This window comes from Blennius ocellaris (assembly GCF_963422515.1).
Source record: "Blennius ocellaris genome assembly, contig: SCAFFOLD_146, whole genome shotgun sequence".
In the NCBI taxonomy this organism is placed as follows: domain Eukaryota; kingdom Metazoa; phylum Chordata; class Actinopteri; order Blenniiformes; family Blenniidae; genus Blennius; species Blennius ocellaris.
The window spans coordinates 33,081-55,000 of record NW_027662072.1 but is presented as its reverse complement, the minus strand read 5'-3'; the positions used below and the strand labels follow the sequence as shown (position 1 = coordinate 55,000).

The 21,920-nt window shown below is 52.5% G+C and overlaps 1 protein-coding gene across 1 annotated transcript in view; it reads right to left on the bottom strand.

Annotated features, from left to right (window-relative positions):
• LOC308148338 (lipoxygenase homology domain-containing protein 1-like) overlaps positions 1–21,920 on the bottom strand; it is a gene marked incomplete at its 5' end in the record, with an annotated part of 49,667 nt that overhangs the window by 19,725 nt on the left and 8,022 nt on the right. Inside the window, 19 exon segments of the mRNA XM_080521797.1 lie at positions 273–424; positions 891–1,044; positions 1,046–1,234; positions 2,061–2,221; positions 2,305–2,497; positions 3,759–3,955; positions 4,043–4,119; positions 8,278–8,438; positions 8,522–8,676; positions 8,751–8,886; positions 9,714–9,800; positions 9,878–10,038; positions 10,323–10,458; positions 11,810–12,060; positions 12,467–12,590; positions 12,699–12,847; positions 13,144–13,242; positions 13,930–14,114; positions 21,457–21,537. Of these exon segments, the coding sequence (XP_080377923.1) occupies positions 273–424; positions 891–1,044; positions 1,046–1,234; positions 2,061–2,221; positions 2,305–2,497; positions 3,759–3,955; positions 4,043–4,119; positions 8,278–8,438; positions 8,522–8,676; positions 8,751–8,886; positions 9,714–9,800; positions 9,878–10,038; positions 10,323–10,458; positions 11,810–12,060; positions 12,467–12,590; positions 12,699–12,847; positions 13,144–13,242; positions 13,930–14,114; positions 21,457–21,537 (2,848 nt within the window).

The window sequence follows — 21,920 nt, the reverse complement described above, 5'->3', positions numbered from 1 at the left end:
AACCCCCGGACCCCCAACCTCCAGACCCCCGGACCCCCAACCCCTAACCCCCCAACCCCCGGACCCCCAACCCCCGGACCCCCAACCCCCAGACCCCCGGACCCCCAACCCCTAACCCCCAGACCCCCAACCCCCAGACCCCAGAACCCTCCAGTGGAACTCACTGGCCCTCCAGTGGAACTCACCTGGCCCCCCAGTGGAACTCACTGGCCCTCCAGTGGATCTCACCTGGCCCCCCAGTGGAACTCACCTGGCCCCCCAGTGGAACTCACCTGGCCCTTCTCGAACTTGTTCAGGTTGTTGGACTTCCTGAGCCGCCGTTCCCCCGTGTCCCCCGTCTCTCCATACACGTTGATGAAGACGTTGGCGTCTGTCCCGGCACCGAACATCGTCCCAGTGAAGACGTGGACCTCGTAGGAATTCACTGAAACAAAGCCGGCGGCGTTAGCAAAGTGCACGGTGGCTTTAGCAAAGTGCACGGCTGCGTTAGCAAAGTGCACGGCGGCGTTAGCAAAGTGCACGGCGGCATTAGCAAAGTGCACGGCTGCGTTAGCAAAGAGCACGGCGGTGTTAGCAAAGTGCACGGGGGCTTTAGCAAAGAGCACGGCGGTGTTAGCAAAGTGCACGGTGGCTTTAGCAAAGTGCACGGCGGTGTTAGCAAAGTGCACGGGGGCTTTAGCAAAGAGCACGGCGGTGTTAGCAAAGTGCACGTTGGCTTTAGCAAAGTGCACACGGTGGCGTTAGCAAAGTGCACAGAGGCGTTAGCAAAGTGCACAGAGGCGTTAGCAAAGTGCACGGCGGCATTAGCAAAGTGCACGGCGGTGTTAGCAAAGTGCACGGCGGCGTTTCACTGAATTTGCGGTTGATTGAGAAATTGTGTCTCCGCTCACTCTCCAGGTCCTCGTCCTCCGTCAACAACTCCACCACGATCTCGCCGTCCTCCTCGTCCTTGGCCAGCCAACGGCTACAGGCGAACCTGAAGGTCTCCACCACCTCCTGCAGCTCCTCCACCACCTCCACCTCCTCCTCCTCCTCCCCCCTCCTCCTTCTTCTTCTTCTTCTTGTCCTTCTTCTTGTCCTTCTTGGGAGCCTCCTGCTTCTTCACCTCCACCTGGACCAGGGCTGTCGTGAGCCGCTTGACGTCCACCGTCTCCAGGAACCAGCCGTCTCCGATGCCGCTGCCGTCGTGGAAGATCCTCATCTTGTAGATCCGACCCACGTCTTGAGCTTCGATCTGCGAAAAGGAGGAAGAGAGAAGTTCCAAAAGCCCGATCACAAACCATGAAGGTCAAACTTTTAGCTTCAGCTTGAAGGAAATGTGAAAAGAACAAAACTTCTTAAAGGTTCCGACGTCCAGAAGAAGACAGTGTCTCCTCTCTCCCCCTGGTGGTTCCAGATTTTAAAAAGTGTGTTGCTCCAAGCAGCCAATCAGAAATCAAACCCTATATAGTGTCATCGGGGGTTCAGCCAATCACAATCAAGGTAGGCCCCTCCCCTTTGACTCCTCCCACAATTATTCAGCTCTGCTCTGGCACATGGCACCACGAGAGGAAGTACTTCCTGTGTGTGGGCGGAGCCAGTCCAGCTCACACAGACACAGCAGATTCTGAATGTAGCTCCTCGGATTCAAGCAAACGCCACTTTGTAATTTTCTGTTCCAACCAGAAACCAGCAGTTGTAACATAAAATCATTGACTCTTTTTGAACAATACAAGGACTTTTTAATCTGAACACAAAGTTTGAAAAATAAATCCAGGCTCTATAAATTAAACTTTAATCTTTGAACTCTTTGAACTCTTTGAGAGACTCTTCGGTCCGTATGGACGATTCAAAGTGAACCTGAAACGACATCCTTGGGAAAAGAAAAATATGTTTTTTAAAGATTCAGGCCCTGTTTACACAACGGAGCCACTGAGAATGCAACTTTTTGAAAATGCTCTAAACCTGTCTCCATGGAAACGGGTTTCACTTAAAACGTTGTGTAAACAGGGCATTGGTAACAAAACAAAACAACCCTGAGCAGAGACTTTGCTCTTCCGCCTGCTGAACTTTAAAGGAACCTTGAAGATTTCCGTTGTTCCGCGTTCAAAGTTGTTGGAGCGACTTTTCAGCGGGAGGACTTCTGTTTTCCCGTCGTCGCCGTAGAGCTGACAGAAGACGTTGGCGTTGGTTCCAGCAGCTCGCACGTCGCCTGTGACCACCGTCACTTCGTAGTTGATCACTGAAAGAGGAAGGAACAGAGAGTAGAAGTTGATTCTGAGCCTCAGACCCTCTAACTCTAACCCTAACCTCGTCGATACTCACACTTGTCGATGTCCAGGATCTCGCTGGGGTAGATCTCCACCTCCACCTTGCCGTCCGCCTCGTCCTTGCAGAGCCAGCGGTGGCTGGGGAACATGTACTGCTTCCCGTGCACCGGCACCGACAGCTGGACGCTGTCCAGGAACCACCCGGCCCGCAGGCCCTCGTTGGTGTGGCCAATCAGCAGCCGCTGCACCTGCAAGCACAGGCCACGCTAACGGACGTCAAGCTACGAGCTACGAGCTACGAGCTACAAGCTACGAGCTACAAGCTACGAGCAACGAGCAACGAGCTACGAGCTACAAGCTACGAGCTACGAGCTACAAGCTACGAGCTACAAGCTACGAGCAACGAGCAACGAGCTACGAGCTACAAGCTACGAGCTACGAGCTACAAGCTACGAGCTACGAGCTACGAGCTACAAGCTACGAGCTACAAGCTACGAGCTACAAGCTACGAGCTGCTCTGGCGCGTTGGAAGGTGGCGCATGATGACGTTCCTGTACGTCAGAGCGCCACCGTTGACTTTACGTGTATTTTTAGAACATTTCCAGGTGGCGCTGTGGAGCCATGTCGCCCTGCCCATTCTGAAACCAAGGAAATACATCTTCACAAGAAAGAAGAAGAAGAAGAAGATGAAAGCTTTTGTCCTGCTCAATGAAATATGTAAGTTTGACATATTTCTGGATTCTCAGCCACATTTGTTTAGTTTGTAATGTTCAGAACAGAACAGAACAACAGAGCCCCCCATAGCCCCCATAGCCCCCCATAGCCCCCATATCCCCCCATATCCCCCCATAGCCCCCATATCCCCCATAGCCCCCCATAGCCCCCATATCCCCCATAGCCCCCCATAGCCCCCATAGCCCCCATATCCCCCCATATCCCCCCATAGCCCCCATATCCCCCCATAGCCCCCATATCCCCCATAGCCCCCCATAGCCCACATAGACCTCCCCATAGGCCCCCATATCCCCCCATAGCCCCATAGACCTCCCCATAGCCCCCCATATCCCCCCATAGCCCCCATAGACCTCCCCATAGCCCCCCATATCCCCCCATAGCCCACATAGACCTCCCCATAGCCCCCCATATCCCCCCATAGCCCCATAGACCTCCCCATAGCCCCCCATATCCCCCCATAGCCCACATAGACCTCCCCATAGCCCCCCCATAGCCCCCCATAGCCCCCATAGGCCTCCCCATAGCCCCCCATAGCCCCCCTAGGCCTCCCCATAGCCCCCCATAGCCCCCCATAGCCCCCCATAGGCCTCCCCATAGCCCCCCATATCCCTCCCCATAGCCCCCCATAGCCCCCCATAGAGCTCCCCATAGCCCCCCATATCCCCCCATAGCCCACATAGACCTCCCCATAGCCCCCCCATAGCCCACATAGACCTCCCCATATCCCCCCATAGCCCCACCCCCTGTCCAGAAAAGGTTGAAGGGGCGGAGGACCTGTCCGATGTCGGCGGTGTCGATGGTGAAGACGTCCGTCCGTCCCGTCTCGAAGTAGTTCCTGAGGTCGTTGTCGGAGACGGCCAGGATGGTCTTGCTGGTGTCCCCCGTCTCGCCGTACAGCTTGACGAACACCTTGGAGTCGGAGCTGGCGCCGCTCACGCTGCCCGTCTTGATGGCGATGTGGTAGCCCACGTCTGACGGGGACATGGACAGACGGTCAGTCTCTGGAGGCTCCGTCCCTCGTGTCTCTTGTTCCGTCCCTCGTGTCTCTTGTTACTCACTGAATAGACGCACGCCGTCCCCGGCCGGGACGAGCTCGCGGACGATCTGCCCGTCGTCCTCGTTGCGGTCCAGCCACCTGAGGGACGGCGGGGACAGGTCATGTGAGGGACAGGTCATGTGAGGGACAGCGAGAGTTGGACGACTGGTGGATCAGAGGGTTAGGTTTCTTCTTTCTTTTCTTCTATACTTCCTTCTTTCCTTCCCTCTTTCTCTCTCTGTCTCTCTCCCTCTCTCTCTCTCTCTGTCTCTCTCCCTCTCTCTCTCTCTCTCTCTCTCTCTCTCTCTACACCCCCCACAGCGCCCCCATCCCTTCTGTTTAAGAACTTCAGTCTATTACTTTCAGTTAGGATTTAATTTAAAGTCACTAAAGTTGCTCCGACACAAATAAAGAAAACAAATCTGGTCAGTCTGGTCAGTCTGGTCACAGTCTGGTCACAGTCTGGTCACAGTCTGGTCAGTCTGGTCAGTCTGGTCACAGTCTGGTCAGTCTGGTCAGTCTGGTCAGTCTGGTCACAGTCTGGTCACAGTCTGGTCAGTCTGGTCACAGTCTGGTCACAGTCTGGTCAGTCTGGTCACAGTCTGGTCAGTCTGGTCACAGTCTGGTCACAGTCTGGTCACAGTCTGGTCACAGTCTGGTCAGTCTGGTCAGTCTGGTCAGTCTGGTCACAGTCTGGTCAGTCTGGTCAGTCTGGTCACAGTCTGGTCACAGTCTGGTCAGTCTGGTCAGTCTGGTCACAGTCTGGTCAGTCTGGTCAGTCTGGTCAGTCTGGTCACAGTCTGGTCACAGTCTGGTCAGTCTGGTCACAGTCTGGTCAGTCTGGTCAGTCTGGTCAGTCTGGTCACAGTCTGGTCACAGTCTGGTCACAGTCTGGTCAGTCTGGTCAGTCTGGTCAGTCTGGTCACAGTCTGGTCACAGTCTGGTCACAGTCTGGTCAGTCTGGTCAGAAACAGTTTCCACCCAGCAGAAACAGAGGGACAGGAAGAGGGACAGACAGAGAGAGAGACAGAGGGACAGACAGAGAGACAGACAGAGGGACAGACAGAGAGACAGACAGAGGGACAGGAAGAGAGACAGACAGAGGGACAGACAGAGAGACAGACAGAGGGACAGGAAGAGAGACAGACAGAGGGACAGACAGAGAGAGAGACAGAGGGACAGACAGAGAGACAGACAGAGGGACAGGAAGAGAGACAGACAGAGAGAGAGACAGAGGGACAGACAGAGAGACAGACAGAGGGACAGGAAGAGGGACAGGGAGAGGGACAGGAAGAGGGACAGACAAAGAGACAGACAGAGGGACATGAAGAGGGACAGACAGAGAGAGAGACAGAGGGACAGACAGAGGGACAGACAGAGGGACAGACAGAGAGACAGACAGAGGGACAGGAGGAGAGACAGACAGAGGGACAGGAAGAGAGACAGACAGAGGGACAGACAGAGAGACAGACAGAGGGACAGACAGAGAGACAGACAGAGGGACAGGAAGAGAGACAGACAGAGGGACAGACAGAGAGACAGACAGAGGGACAGGAAGAGAGACAGACAGAGGGACAGACAGAGAGACAGACAGAGGGACAGGAAGAGAGACAGACAGAGGGACAGACAGAGAGAGAGACAGAGGGACAGACAGAGGGACAGACAGAGAGACAGACAGAGGGACAGGAAGAGGGACAGACAAAGAGACAGACAGAGGGACATGAAGAGGGACAGACAGAGAGAGAGACAGAGGGACAGACAGAGGGACAGACAGAGAGACAGACAGAGGGACAGGAGGAGAGACAGACAGAGGGACAGGAAGAGGGACAGACAGAGAGACAGACAGAGGGACAGGAAGAGAGACAGACAGAGGGACAGACAGAGAGAGAGACAGAGGGACAGACAGAGGGACAGGAGGAGGTGTCTTCCAGAAGTCACGCTGCACCGTCAGTCTCTGGTTTCACTCTGAGCAACTTGACCGCAGGAGTTTAGTGTCCATTTGTAACGACAAGCTGACCAGCTGACCAGCTGACCAGCTGACCAGCTGACCCGTCAGCCGGACGGCTGCAGCAACAGGCAGCGGAGAACCCACAACCCACAACCCACAACCCAAAACCCACAACCCAAAACCCACAACCCAAAACCCACAATCCACAACCCACAACCCACAATCCACAATCCACAACCCACAACCCACAATCCACAATCCACAACCCACAACCCAAAACCCACAATCCACAACCCACAACCCACAATCCACAACCCACAATCCACAACCCACAACCCACAATCCACAATCCACAATCCACAACCCACAACCCAAAACCCACAACCCAAAACCCAAAACCCACAATCCACAATCCACAATCCACAACCCACAACCCACAATCCACAACCCACAATCCACAACCCACAACCCACAATCCACAATCCACAATCCACAACCCACAACCCAAAACCCACAATCCACAACCCACAACCCACAATCCACAATCCACAATCCACAACCCACAACCCAAAACCCACAATCCACAATCCACAACCCACAACCCACAATCCACAACCCACAATCCACAACCCACAACCCACAATCCACAATCCACAATCCACAACCCACAACCCAAAACCCACAATCCACAACCCACAACCCACAATCCACAATCCACAATCCACAACCCACAACCCAAAACCCACAATCCACAACCCACAACCCACAATCCACAACCCACAATCCACAACCCACAACCCACAATCCACAATCCACAATCCACAACCCACAACCCAAAACCCACAACCCAAAACCCAAAACCCAAAACCCACAACCCACAACCCAAAACCCACAATCCACAACCCACAACCCACAACCCACAACCCACAATCCACAACCCACAACCCACAACCCAAAACCCACAACCCAAAACCCACAATCCACAACCCACAACCCACAATCCACAACCCACAACCCACAATCCAGAACGTCGACGTGGTTCTCTGACATCACATCCTGGTCGCAAAGCAAACTTTCTGTTCTCTCCTATCATCTCATGGACTGATGAGGAATCATCCCTGAAGACTGAGCCGTTCAGGGGGGTCCCACATACATACATACATACATACATACATGCATGCATGCATGCATACATACATGTACATGCATACATACATACATACATACATACATGTACATGCATACATACATACATACATACATACATACATACATGCATGCATGCATGCATGCATGCATGCATGCATGCATACATGCATACATGCATACATACATACATGCATGCATGCATGCATGCATGCATGCATGCATGCATGCATGCATGCATGCATGCATGCATACATACATACATACATACATACATACATACATACATACATACATACATACATACATACATACATACATACATACATACATACATACATACATACATACATACATACATACATACATACATACATACATACATACATACATACATACATACATACATACATACATACATACATACATACATACATACATACATACATACATACATACATACATACATACATACATACATACATACATACATACATACATACATACATACATACATACATACATACATACATACATACATACATACATACATACATACATACATACATACATACATACATACATACATACATACATACATACATACATACATACATACATACATACATACATACATACATACATACATACATACATACATACATACATACATACATACATACATACATACATACATACATACATACATACATACATACATACATACATACATACATACATACATACATACATACATACATACATACATACATACATACATACATACATACATACATACATACATACATACATACATACATACATACATACATACATACATACATACATACATACATACATACATACATACATACATACATACATACATACATACATACATACATACATACATACATACATACATACATACATACATACATACATACATACATACATACATACATACATACATACATACATACATACATACATACATACATACATACATACATACATACATACATACATACATACATACATACATACATACATACATACATACATACATACATACATACATACATACATACATACATACATACATACATACATACATACATACATACATACATACATACATACATACATACATACATACATACCGGTAGCAGGGGAACTCTGTGGCCAGGCTCTCCGGCTGACCCTCCTCTCTGACCAGCACCTTGTCCAGGAACCATCCACAGCCGCCGCCGCGCCCGTCGTGCCCTACCCGGACCCGCCGCACCCGTCCCAGCGCCACGGCCTCGATGAGGAACTCGTCGTGCTGCGAGGCGACAGGAAGACGACAACGTGCTGCGTCACGCCGCCCGGTGCCACCCGGGCGGCGTGACGGCCGGCCGTCCTCACGTTTCCCTTCTCGAACTTGTTGACGTTGTTCTTGCTGGTGATCATGAGGCGCTCGCCCGTGTCGCCCAAGTCTCCCACCACGTTGAGGAAGACGGTGGCGTCGGTGCCGCTGCCGCCGACGTTCCCCGTGCAGATGGTGACGCGGTACTTTATCACTGAGGACGGAAAGGAGACGCCGTGACGCCGGGGTGACAACATGGCCGCCGACCGTCCTCGCCCTGTTTCTCACGTGGCAGCGGCTCCTGGACCAAGGCGCCCGTCGCCGGCAGCTCCCTCACGATCTCGTTGTCGTCCTCGTTGACGTCCAGCCAGCGGCCGCACTGGAAGGAGTACTTCTCCGTGGTCAGCGTCTTGAGCAGCGTCACCTGGACACAGGAAGTGATGTCAGCGATGTCTCCGCTAACACTAACCTCCGTGAGGCTCCAGGTCCAGTTCGCCAGCGGCGCCACGGATTCCTTCCAGACGCCGCCGCGGCAAGAACAGCTGTTTTAGTGTTTCAGCGGTGATGAACCTCCTGCAGCGCGGCTCCTCCGGTGTTCCTCAGGGCTCCGTCCTCTTCATCGTCCTCTTCATCGTCCTCTTCATCGTCCTCTTCATCGTCCATCATGTCTGGAAATACAGTCTCTAATCCTGCTGTGCAGATGAAACTCAACCACGTTGGTCTGCTGCAAATCCCTGAATGTTTCATGAACCTTCTTTAAGTGTGTTTGAGCGTCTTCATGGTGAACCACCTCGTCGTCCTCCAGGGTGTGAGACCAGTCCAGGTCCGCCACCGGTGACGTCAGCGTACATTTAGAAAGTCGTCTGTTCAAAGTGTCACACACTGGAACACTAAATGTTCCGTTATGAGCCCAAGTTTTAAACAACAGTACGAGATCTGGTTGATGAACAAACGTGATCGGTAGGAAAATCATGCACCTTAAAGTATATTAAAACAAAGAAACTGGCCCTTTACCCTAACCCTTTGATGTCAGGCTGCTGAGTCAGCACTTTAATATTCACACTTTGTCCTTAGGAACAATTATTTTAATCATCTTTGTCTTTGTTCAACCTTGTCGTTTGTCTATGTTTGTAATAAATAAACAACTAAAGAAAAGAAATGTCAGATGAGTTAAAACTGGAACGCAGCGTCTGACTGGCAGAATTAACTGACGAGGACAAAACGCCGTTAGCCGTTAGCCGTTAGCTTCACCTTGGCTAGGTGCCACCCGGAGAAGGGATGTCTCTTCTCGTGCCAGATCCGCACCTTCAGCAGCCTCCCGATGTCGGACGTCTCCACCTGCAGCGAGGGCGAGTGAGAGGAGAGAGAGCTGGCCCGGCGCCAAGGCGGCACACATGAGCAGCAGAGTCACTGACCAGGAACTTGTCCAGCTGTCCTTGTTCGAAGCTGTCCGAGTTGTTTTCCAGCTTGATCTCGTCAGACTTGCCCTTCTCGCCGTAGATCTGCAGGAAGACCTGGGCGTCGGTCCCGGCCCCCTTCACGTCCGAAGTCCAGATCCACAGGGACCAGGGGTATTCTGCAGAACAGCGGAGTCAGCAGGGTGCCCTCAGATCCACCGGGGAGTGTCCAGGTGGATCTGAACCTCCAGGGAGGAGGAGCAGTTCAGGTGAGATCCACCTGGAGGTGTTCAGGTGTTTCTGAACCTCCAGGGAGGGCTGAGATACACCTGAACACCTCCAGGTGAGATCCACCTGGAGGTGTTCAGGTGTTTCTGAACCTCCAGGGAGGGCTGAGATACACCTGAACACCTCCAGGTGAGATCCACCTGGAGGTGTTGAGGTGTGGCACGGCGACGCCTACTTTTCTGCTTCTTCTGCCTGAGAGAAACCATCTCGTACAGTTCCCTCTCGATCAGACCGTCTCCCTCGTCCTCGTCCAGCCACTGTCCACACTGGAACGTCTGCTCCAGGCCCGTGAACGGACAGTAGACCACCACCTGGGGGGGGGAGGGGGGGGGGGGGGTGATGGAGAGAGAAGCCCCGTTAACATCCACAGTGGGATCAAGAAAGAACAAAGTTCATGTTTACAGTGAAGTAACATTTGATCAGATGATCCAATAAAGTTCTGAGAGTCGATGTTGGAACGTTTCCATGTTTCACTGTCGACTGTCGCTCAACGTTCCGTCAACAAACCCTGAACAACACAAGCTGAGTTTCTGGTCCACAGCCCATCAAAGGGTCTTGTATGATAAATACATTATATCATGTATTGGAAAGCAAAAGTGAAATAAAAGTTTGTAGCAGTGAGGATTAGAACCACATTCTAATATGATGTGTCATGATCCTGCCTTCTCTCCTCCCCTCCTGTGTTCCCCTTAGCTCCGCCCCTGTGTTCCCCTTAGCTCCGCCCCTGTGTTCCCCTTAGCCCCGCCCCTGTGTTCCCCTTAGCTCCGCCCCTGTGTTCCCCTTAGCTCCGCCCCTGTGTTCCCCTTAGCCCCGCCCCTGTGTCCCCTAAGCCCCGCCCCTGTGTTCCCCTTAGCCCCGCCCCTGTGTTCCCCTTAGCTCCGCCCCTGTGTTCCCCTTAGCCCCGCCCCTGTGTTCCCCTTAGCCCCGCCCCTGTGTTCCCCTTAGCCCCGCCCCTGTGTTCCCCTTAGCTCCGCCCCTGTGTTCCCCTTAGCTCCGCCCGTGTTCCCCTTAGCCCCGCCCCTGTGTTCCCCTTAGCCCCGCCCATGTGTTCCCCTTAGCTCCGCCCCTGTGCTCCCCTTAGCCCCGCCCGTGTTCCCCTTAGCCCCGCCCCTGTGTTCCCCTTAGCCCCGCCCGTGTTCCCCTTAGCTCCGCCCCTGTGTTCCCCTTAGCCCCGCCCCTGTGTTCCCCTTAGCTCCGCCCCTGTGCTCTCCTGCTTCCTCCTCCTGATCACAGCTGTCTGTCGTTGTCATCAGTGTGTATTTAGTTCCTCTCTTCCAGCTCCAGTTGCCAGTTGGTCTGAGTTTCTACACCAGTCGTACCCTCCTTTTCCCTCGTGTTGCCTTCGTGTGTTTTGACCTCCTGCCTGCCCGACCCCGCCTCCTGGATTTCCTCCTCCATCGTCTGCTCTGGTTTTTGATCTTGGACTGCCTGACTTTGCTTCTGCTGTGGTTTTGAAAATCAAAACACTTTCAAACTGAGCTTCGTGTCTGCCGTGCAGTTAAGTTCACGAACCCTGACACTCTGATGCCTTCAGGTACCAACTTGTGTTCAAAAGGAATGTTTGGGCCTCGAGGAGTCTTAAAGTATTGTCGTAATAAATAAATCAAATGAAATAAGACGTGATAATAAGCTACAAATCAATGAAATCCTACTGCACTGCACCTTCTCGCAGTACCACCCGGCTCCGACGGCACCGTTGTCGTGTCCGATGGTCACCCTGCTGAGCGGGCTGATCAGCTCGCAGATCTCCACGTTGAAGATGTCGATGAGGCCTCGCTCGAAGGCGCCGCCCTCCAGGAAGATCTTGCCACTGTTCTTGAGGCCCTTGGCGCCGTGCATCACCATGTGGATCTTGGAGTTGGTGCCGGCGCCGCGGACGTCCCCCGTCATCACCTGGACGTTGTAGACGATTCCTGAAGGGACAAACTTCTGCTGGTTTATTGTGCGAAAATGAAGCGCCGCTGCTTTAAGACGGACATCTTGAGGATTTATGGTTCAGTTTCGAGTGTTTCGAGGATTTCATAGTACTCTTAGAGGATCTATCTGTTTGTGTAGCGGGACTAGATCACATCAGAGCATGTGTGTCACAATAGATTCATCATACTAATCATGATGAATGTCCTGGTTTTGTCGTTTGCAATGGAAACATGGTCATGGTGATGATCTGTTGCCTTGACGATGATGAGAGCTCGTTGGCTCACGGGATTTACAGCCAGAAGAGCCAGAAACGAGACTCGTACGCCGTGAAACTACATCCAAGTCTGCAAGGTGGCTGATTGAACGTGAGTGTGAGGAGAACCACAGCCGGTCTGTCCTCACCCATGGGCTGCAGGGACCCCACCAGGACGTCCCTCTGGATTTTACCGTCGTCTTCGTCCATCGCAAACCAGCGACTGACCGGGAACTCGTACACTTCTTTATTCCCCATGTCGTCTATCACCACCTGCAGGACCAACGCTGTCAGGATCCTGGTGTGTGTGTGTGTGTGTGTGTGTGTGTGTGTGTGTGTGTGTGTGTGTGTGTGTGTGTGTGTGTGTGTGTGTGTGTGTACCTTGTCCAGGAACCAGCCTGCAGACGAGCCCCGGTTGTTGTGGCCGATGCTGATCTTCCTCAGACGGCCCAGGTTGGGGGACTCGATGGTGAACTTGTCCTCGGAGCCTCGTTCAAAGTTGTCCTTATCGCTGTCCAGTCGTTTCTCTCCTGCAGGACGAGACACATCAGCTGGACGTAAGGTCGGTGAAGAGAAAGGAAGCAGCAGCCAGACGAGTCATGAAGATCAAAGAGATCAGGAATATCACATACATATGATATTACCACACACACACACATATATGTATATATAAATGTACCATTTACTGTAAAGTTGAGTGTGTGTGTGTGTGTGTGTGTGTGTGTGTGTGTGTGTGTGTGTGTGTGTGTGTGTGTGTGTGTGTGTGTGTGTGTGTGTGTGTGTGTGTGTGTGTGTGTGTGTGTGTGTGTGTGTGTGTGTGTGTCACCGGTGTCTCCGTTCTCTCCGAAGATGTTGAGAAAGACGTCTGCGTCCGTCCCACTTCCCTTCATGTCGGCCGTAAACACGCTCACAATGTATTTATTCACTGTGGAACATGAAACACAGGAAGTGTGACTTCATGGCCGGGGGGTTCAGGAACATCAGGGAAAACACAACTTTGTCTTTGGTCAGTTGGTTTTTCTTTCTTGATTCATGGCAGATTGCGTTTGGGGAGGTCCATGGGGTTCAGGCTGGGGGTGCTGGGGGTGCTGGGGGGGCTGGGGGGGCTGGGACCTACGTTTGGGGAGGTCCATGGGGTTGAGGCTGGGGTGTTGGGGGTGCTGGGGGTGCTGGGACCTACGTTTGGGGAGGTCCATGGGGTTGAGGCTGGGGTGCTGGGGGTGCTGGGACCTACGTTTGGGGAGGTCCATGGGGTTGAGGCTGGGGTGCTGGGGGGGCTGGGACCTACGTTTGGGGAGGTCCATGGGGTTGAGGCTGGGGTGCTGGGGGGGCTGGGACCTACGTTTGGGGAGGTCCATGGGGTTGAGGCTGGGGTTCTGGGGGGGCTGGGACCTACGTTTGGGGAGGTCCATGGGGTTGAGGCTGGGGTTCTGGGGGTGCTGGGACCTACGTTTAGGGAGGTCCATGGGGTTGAGGCTGGGGTTCTGGGGGGGCTGGGACCTACGTTTGGGGAGGTCCATGGGGTTGAGGCTGGGGTTCTGGGGGGGCTGGGACCTACGTTTGGGGAGGTCCATGGGGTTGAGGCTGGGGTTCTGGGGGTGCTGGGACCTACGTTTGGGGAGGTCCATGGGGTTGAGGCTGCCCAGCAGGTCCCTGACGAACAGGTTGTCTCCCTCCTCCCGGCTCAGCCAGTTGCTGCAGGAGAAGTAGAAGCGAAGATGTGGCCGGTTCATGTCGGTGACCAGGACCCGGTCCAGGAACCAGCTGGCGTTCATCCCCGTGTTGTCGTGCTCCATCCTGGGGAGGGAAGCAGCTGTCATCCCTGATAGACCATCCCTGGTAGACCATCCCCGATAGACCATCCCCGATAGACCATTCCCTGATAGACCATCCCTCATAGACCATCCCTCATAGACCATCCCTGATAGACCATCCCCGATAGACCATCCCCGATAGACCATTCCCTGATAGACCATCCCTCATAGACCATCCCTCATAGACCATCCCTGATAGACCATCCCCGATAGACCATCCCTCATAGACCATCCCTCATAGACCATCCCTCATAGACCATCCCCGATAGACCATCCCCGATAGACCATCCCTCATAGACCATCCCCGATAGACCATCCGTGATAGACCATCCCCGATAGACCATCCCCGATAGACCATCCCTGATAGACCATCCCTCATAGACCATCCCCGATAGACCATCCCCGATAGACCATCCCTGATAGACCATCCCCGATAGACCATCCCTCATAGACCATCCCCGATAGACCATCCCCGATAGACCATCCCTCATAGACCATCCCCGATAGACCATCCCTCATAGACCATCCCCGATAGACCATCCCTCATAGACCATCCCTCATAGACCATCCCTCATAGACCATCCCCGATAGACCAACCCCGATAGACCATCCCTGATAGACCATCCCTCATAGACCATCCCCGATAGACCATCCCCGATAGACCATCCCTGATAGACCATCCCCGATAGACCATCCCTGATAGACCAACCCCGATAGACCATCCCTCATAGACCATCCCCGATAGACCATCCCTCATAGACCATCCCTCATAGACCATCCCCGATAGACCATCCCTCATAGACCATCCCTCATAGACCATCCCCGATAGACCATCCCTCATAGACCATCCCTCATAGACCATCCCTGATAGACCATCCCTCATAGACCATCCCCGATAGATGACTCGGTTTCAAATTTAAAATCGCGTAGCAGGCTCATTGTGTGGAGGTGGAGGTGGAGGTGGAGGTGAAGGTGGAGGTGAAGGTGGAGGTGGAGATGGAGTCATTCATACAGCAGCAGGCTCATTGTGTGGAGGTGGAGGAGGAGGTGGAGGTGAAGGTGGAGGTGGAGGTGGAGTCGTTCACACAGCAGCAGGCTCATTGTGTGAAGGTGGAGGTGGAGGTGGAGATGGAGGTGAAGGTGGAGGTGGAGGTGAAGGTGGAGGAGGAGATGGAGGTGGAGATGGAGGTGAAGGTGGAGGTGGAGGTGGAGGAGGAGGTGGAGGTGGAGGTGTAGTCGTTCACACAGCAGCAGGTTCATTGTGTGGATGTGAAGGTGGAAGTGAAGGTGGAGGTGGAGGAGGAGGAGGTGGAGGAGGAGGAGGAGGTGGAGGTGTAGTCGTTCACACAGCAGCAGGTTCATTGTGTGGAGGTGGAGGTGGAGGAGGAGGTGGAGGTGTAGTCGTTCACACAGCAGCAGGTTCATTGTGTGGAGGTGGAGGTGGAGGAGGAGGTGGAGGTGTAGTCGTTCACACAGCAGCAGGTTCATTGTGTGGAGGTGGAGGTGGAGGAGGAGGTGGAGGTGTAGTCGTTCACACAGCAGCAGGTTCATTGTGTGGAGGTGGAGGTGGAGGAGGAGGTGGAGGTGTAGTCATTCACACAGCAGCAGGTTCATTGTGTGGAGGTGGAGGTGGAGGAGGAGGTGGAGGTGTAGTCGTTCACACAGCAGCAGGTTCATTGTGTGGAGGTGGAGGTGGAGGAGGAGGTGGAGGTGTAGTCGTTCACACAGCAGCAGGTTCATTGTGTGGAGGTGGAGGTGGAGGAGGAGGTGGAGGTGTAGTCGTTCACACAGCAGCAGGTTCATTGTGTGGAGGTGGAGGTGGAGGAGGAGGTGGAGGTGTAGTCATTCACACAGCAGCAGGTTCATTGTGTGGAGGTGGAGGTGGAGGAGGAGGTGGAGGTGTAGTCGTTCACACAGCAGCAGGTTCATTGTGTGGAGGTGGAGGTGGAGGAGGAGGTGGAGGTGTAGTCGTTCACACAGCAGCAGGTTCATTGTGTGGAGGTGGAGGAGGAGGAGGAGGTGGAGGTGTAGTCGTTCACACAGCAGCAGGTTCATTGTGTGGAGGTGGAGGTGGAGGAGGAGGTGGAGGTGTAGTCGTTCACACAGCAGCAGGTTCATTGTGTGGAGGTGGAGGTGGAGGAGGAGGTGGAGGTGTAGTCGTTCACACAGCAGCAGGTGTAACAGATCCTGAATAAGACTTAGCAGCAGCAGCGTATGAATTATGCAGCGCAGTTTTTAAAAGCTGCCGACTGAAGCGCTTTTCTTTCTTGTGGTTGTGAAACTTTAATGGATCCATCTCAGTCACAGTGGACATGTTGGACGTCTCTTCTGTCCAAACATCTCAGTCACATTGGACATGTTGGACGTCTCTTCTGTCCAAACATCTCAGTCACAGTGGACATGTTGGACGTCTCTTCTGTCCAAACATCTCAGTCACAGTGGACATGTTGGACGTCTCTTCTGTCCAAACATCTCAGTCACATTGGACATGTTGGACGTCTCTTCTGTCCAAACATCTCAGTCACAGTGGACATGTTGGACGTCTCTTCTGTCCAAACATCTCAGTCACAGTGGACATGTTGGACGTCTCTTCTGTCCAAACATCTCAGTCACAGTGGACATGTTGGACGTCTCTTCTGTCCAAACATCTCAGTCACAGTGGACATGTTGGACGTCTCTTCTGTCCAAACATCTCAGTCACATTGGACATGTTGGACGTCTCTTCTGTCCAAACATCTCAGTCACAGTGGACATGTTGGACGTCTCTTCTGTCCAAACATCTCAGTCACATTGGACATGTTGGACGTCTCTTCTGTCCAAACATCTCAGTCACAGTGGACATGTTGGACGTCTCTTCTGTCCAAACATCTCAGTCACATTGGACATGTTGGACGTCTCTTCTGTCCAAACATCTCAGTCACAGTGGACATGTTGGACGTCTCTTCTGTCCAAACATCTCAGTCACATTGGACATGTTGGACGTCTCTTCTGTCCAAACATCTCAGTCACAGTGGACATGTTGGACGTCTCTTCTGTCCAAACATCTCAGTCACAGTGGACATGTTGGACGTCTCTTCTGTCCAAACATCTCAGTCACAGTGGACATGTTGGACGTCTCTTCTGTCCAAACATCTCAGTCACAGTGGACATGTTGGACGTCTCTTCTGTCCAAACATCTCAGTCACAGTGGACATGTTGGACGTCTCTTCTGTCCAAACATCTCAGTCACAGTGGACATGTTGGACGTCTCTTCTGTCCAAACATCTCAGTCACAGTGGACATGTTGGACGTCTCTTCTGTCCAAACATCTCAGTCACAGTGGACATGTTGGACGTCTCTTCTGTCCAAACATCTCAGTCACAGTGGACATGTTGGACGTCTCTTCTGTCCAAACATCTCAGTCACAGTGGACATGTTGGACGTCTCTTCTGTCCAAACATCTCAGTCACAGTGGACATGTTGGACGTCTCTTCTGTCCAAACATCTCAGTCACATTGGACATGTTGGACGTCTCTTCTGTCCAAACATCTCAGTCACATTGGACATGTTGGACGTCTCTTCTGTCCAAACATCTCAGTCACAGTGGACATGTTGGACGTCTCTTCTGTCCAAACATCTCAGTCACAGTGGACATGTTGGACGTCTCTTCTGTCCAAACATCTCAGTCACAGTGGACATGTTGGACGTCTCTTCTGTCCAAACATCTCAGTCACAGTGGACATGTTGGACGTCTCTTCTGTCCAAACATCTCAGTCACATTGGACATGTTGGACGTCTCTTCTGTCCAAACATCTCAGTCACAGTGGACATGTTGGACGTCTCTTCTGTCCAAACATCTCAGTCACAGTGGACATGTTGGACGTCTCTTCTGTCCAAACATCTCAGTCACATTGGACATGTTGGACGTCTCTTCTGTCCAAACATCTCAGTCACAGTGGACATGTTGGACGTCTCTTCTGTCCAAACATCTCAGTCACATTGGACATGTTGGACGTCTCTTCTGTCCAAACATCTCAGTCACAGTGGACATGTTGGACGTCTCTTCTGTCCAAACATCTCAGTCACAGTGGACATGTTGGACGTCTCTTCTGTCCAAACATCTCAGTCACAGTGGACATGTTGGACGTCTCTTCTGTCCAAACATCTCAGTCACAGTGGACATGTTGGACGTCTCTTCTGTCCAAACATCTCAGTCACATTGGACATGTTGGACGTCTCTTCTGTCCAAACATCTCAGTCACAGTGGACATGTTGGACGTCTCTTCTGTCCAAACATCTCAGTCACATTGGACATGTTGGACGTCTCTTCTGTCCAAACATCTCAGTCACAGTGGACATGTTGGACGTCTCTTCTGTCCAAACATCTCAGTCACATTGGACATGTTGGACGTCTCTTCTGTCCAAACATCTCAGTCACATTGGACATGTTGGACGTCTCTTCTGTCCAAACATCTCAGTCACAGTGGACATGTTGGACGTCTCTTCTGTCCAAACATCTCAGTCACAGTGGACATGTTGGACGTCTCTTCTGTCCAAACATCTCAGTCACAGTGGACATGTTGGACGTCTCTTCTGTCCAAACATCTCAGTCACAGTGGACATGTTGGACGTCTCTTCTGTCCAAACATCTCAGTCACATTGGACATGTTGGACGTCTCTTCTGTCCAAACATCTCAGTCACATTGGACATGTTGGACGTCTCTTCTGTCCAAACATCTCAGTCACAGTGGACATGTTGGACGTCTCTTCTGTCCAAACATCTCAGTCACATTGGACATGTTGGACGTCTCTTCTGTCCAAACATCTCAGTCACAGTGGACATGTTGGACGTCTCTTCTGTCCAAACATCTCAGTCACATTGGACATGTTGGACGTCTCTTCTGTCCAAACATCTCAGTCACAGTGGACATGTTGGACGTCTCTTCTGTCCAAACAGTGAAGAGACGCTGCAGGATGTTTGTTAGCTTGACGGTTCATCGTGGAGAACCGGTCCGTCACTTCCTGGTCGGCGTTCCGCGCCATGATCCCGGTCCAGTCGGGAGGAAACTGAAGCTCCTGATCTAGAACCACAGATCTAGATCTAGAACCACAGATCTAGATCAAGCGTGTGAAGAGAGTTGGCCTCCGGGTTGTTCTTGTTGATTTAAAGACCCCCTGCTGAGAAGCTTGTTTCCCTGCAGCAGCTGCACAAACACACTGGAACTCGTGGTTCAGGAGGGCCTGAGCAGCTCCCGGACCCCCGGAGGGGGTCTCACTGCAGGGGGTCTCACTGCAGGGGGTCTCACTGCCGGGGGTCTCACTGCCGGGGTCTCACTGCAGGGGGTCTCACTGCCGGGGGTCTCACTGCCGGGGTCTCACTGCCGGGGTCTCACTGCCGGGGTCTCACTGCAGGAGGTCTCACTGCAGGGGATCTCACTGCAGGGGGTCTCACTGCCGGGGTCTCACTGCAGGGGGACTCACTGCCGGGGTCTCACTGCAGGGGGTCTCGCTGCCGGGGTCTCACTGCAGGGGGTCTCACTGCAGGGGGGTCTCACTGCAGGGGGTCTCACTGCAGGGGTCTCACTGCAGGGGGTCTCGCTGCAGGGGGTCTCACTGCCGGGGTCTCACTGCCGGGGGTCTCACTGCCGAGGTCTCACTGCAGGGGGTCTCACTGCAGGGGGTCTCACTGCAGGGGTCTCACTGCAGCCGACGGCACCCTGCTGGAGGTGATGTCACGCCCTGCTGGCGGTGATGTCACGCCCGGCTGGAGGTGATGTCATGCCCTGCTGGTGGTGATGTCACGCCCTGCTGGAGGTGATGTCACGTCCTGCTGGAGGTGATGTCACGCCCTGCTGGAGGTGATGTCACGTCCTGCTGGAGGTGATGTCACGCCCTGCTGGTGGTGATGTCACGTCCTGTTGGAGGTGATGTCACGCCCGGCTGGAGGTGATGTCACGCCCTGCTGGTGGTGATGTCACGCCCTGCTGGAGGTGATGTCACGTCCTGTTGGAGGTGATGTCACGCCCTGCTGGAGGTGATGTCACGCCCTGCTGGAGGTGATGTCACGCCCTGCTGGAGGTGATGTCACGCCCTGCTGGTGGTGATGTCACGTCCTGTTGGAGGTGATGTCACGCCCGGCTGGAGGTGATGTCACGCCCTGCTGGTGGTGATGTCACGCCCTGCTGGAGGTGATGTCACGCCCGGCTGGAGGTGATGTCACGCCCGGCTGGAGGTGATGTCACGCCCTGCTGGTGGTGATGTCACGCCCTGCTGGTGGTGATGTCACGCCCTGCTGGTGGTGATGTCACGCCCTCCAGGGGTCAAACGCAGCAGAAGGAGCTTCAGCTTCCTGGTTCAGCCTCAGTGACACTTAGTGAACCTGCAGCTCAGCATGAAGGACGTCTCTGAGTGTGTGAGTGTGGGAGACGGAACGTTCCGGGTTCTACTGGAAGTTAAGTAAATGTGAGTGTGGGAGACGAAACGTTCCGGGTTCTACTGGAAGTTAAGTAAATGTGAGTGTGGGAGACGGAACGTTCTGGGTTCTACTGGAAGTTAAGTAAATGTGAGTGTGGGAGACGGAACGTTCCGGGTTCTACTGGAAGTTAAGTAAATGTGAGTGTGGGAGACGGAACGTTCCGGGTTCTACTGGAAGTTAAGTAAATGTGAGTGTGGGAGACGGAACGTTCCGGGTTCTACTGGAAGTTAAGTAAATGTGAGTGTGGGAGACGGAACGTTCCGGGTTCTACTGGAAGTTAAGTAAATGTGAGTGTGGGAGACGGAACGTTCTGGGTTCTACTGGAAGTTAAGTAAATGTGAGTGTGGGAGACGGAACGTTCCGGGTTCTACTGGAAGTTAAGTAAATGTGAGTGTGGGAGACGGAACGTTCCGGGTTCTACTGGAAGTTAAGTAAATGTGAGTGTGGGAGACGGAACGTTCCGGGTTCTACTGGAAGTTAAGTAAATGTGAGTGTGGGAGACGGAACGTTCCGGGTTCTACTGGAAGTTAAGTAAATGTGAGTGTGGGAGACGGAACGTTCCGGGTTCTACTGGAAGTTAAGTAAATGTGAGTGTGGGAGACGGAACGTTCCGGGTTCTACTGGAAGTTAAGTAAATGTGAGTGTGGGAGACGGAACGTTCCGGGTTCTACTGGAAGTTAAGTAAATGTGAGTGTGGGAGACGGAACGTTCCGGGTTCTACTGGAAGTTAAGTAAATGTGAGTGTGGGAGACGGAACGTTCCGGGTTCTACTGGAAGTTAAGTAAATGTGAGTGTGGGAGACGGAACGTTCCGGGTTCTACTGGAAGTTAAGTAAATGTGAGTGTGGGAGACGGAACGTTCCGGGTTCTACCTCAGCTTCTTTATCGGTCCCACGTTGTGCGTCTTGATCCGGAAAACATCTGTTTTGTTTTTCTCAAAGGCCGTCCGGCTCCTGCAGGGAAACATGAGAAACATGAGAAAGATGAGAAAGATGAGAAAAATGAGAAACATGAGAAACATGAGAAACATGAGAAACTTGAGAAACATGAGAAAGATGAGAACGATGTGCAGAGAAACTTTCATCATGTGATTAAAATAGATGAACAAACATTTCAGATGAAACTAAACTCTGGTGGATTAAAGGTTCATATTCTAATAAATCCACTTCCTAGAGCTTCTCCAGTAGTACTGACTCTCTCTCTCTCTCTCTCTCTCTCTCTCTCTCTCTCTCTCTCTCTCTCTCTCTCTCTCTCTCTCTCTCTCTTAAAAAGTGTGTTGCTCCAAGCAGCCAATCAGAAATCAAACCCTCTATAGTGTCATCGGGGGTTCAGCCAA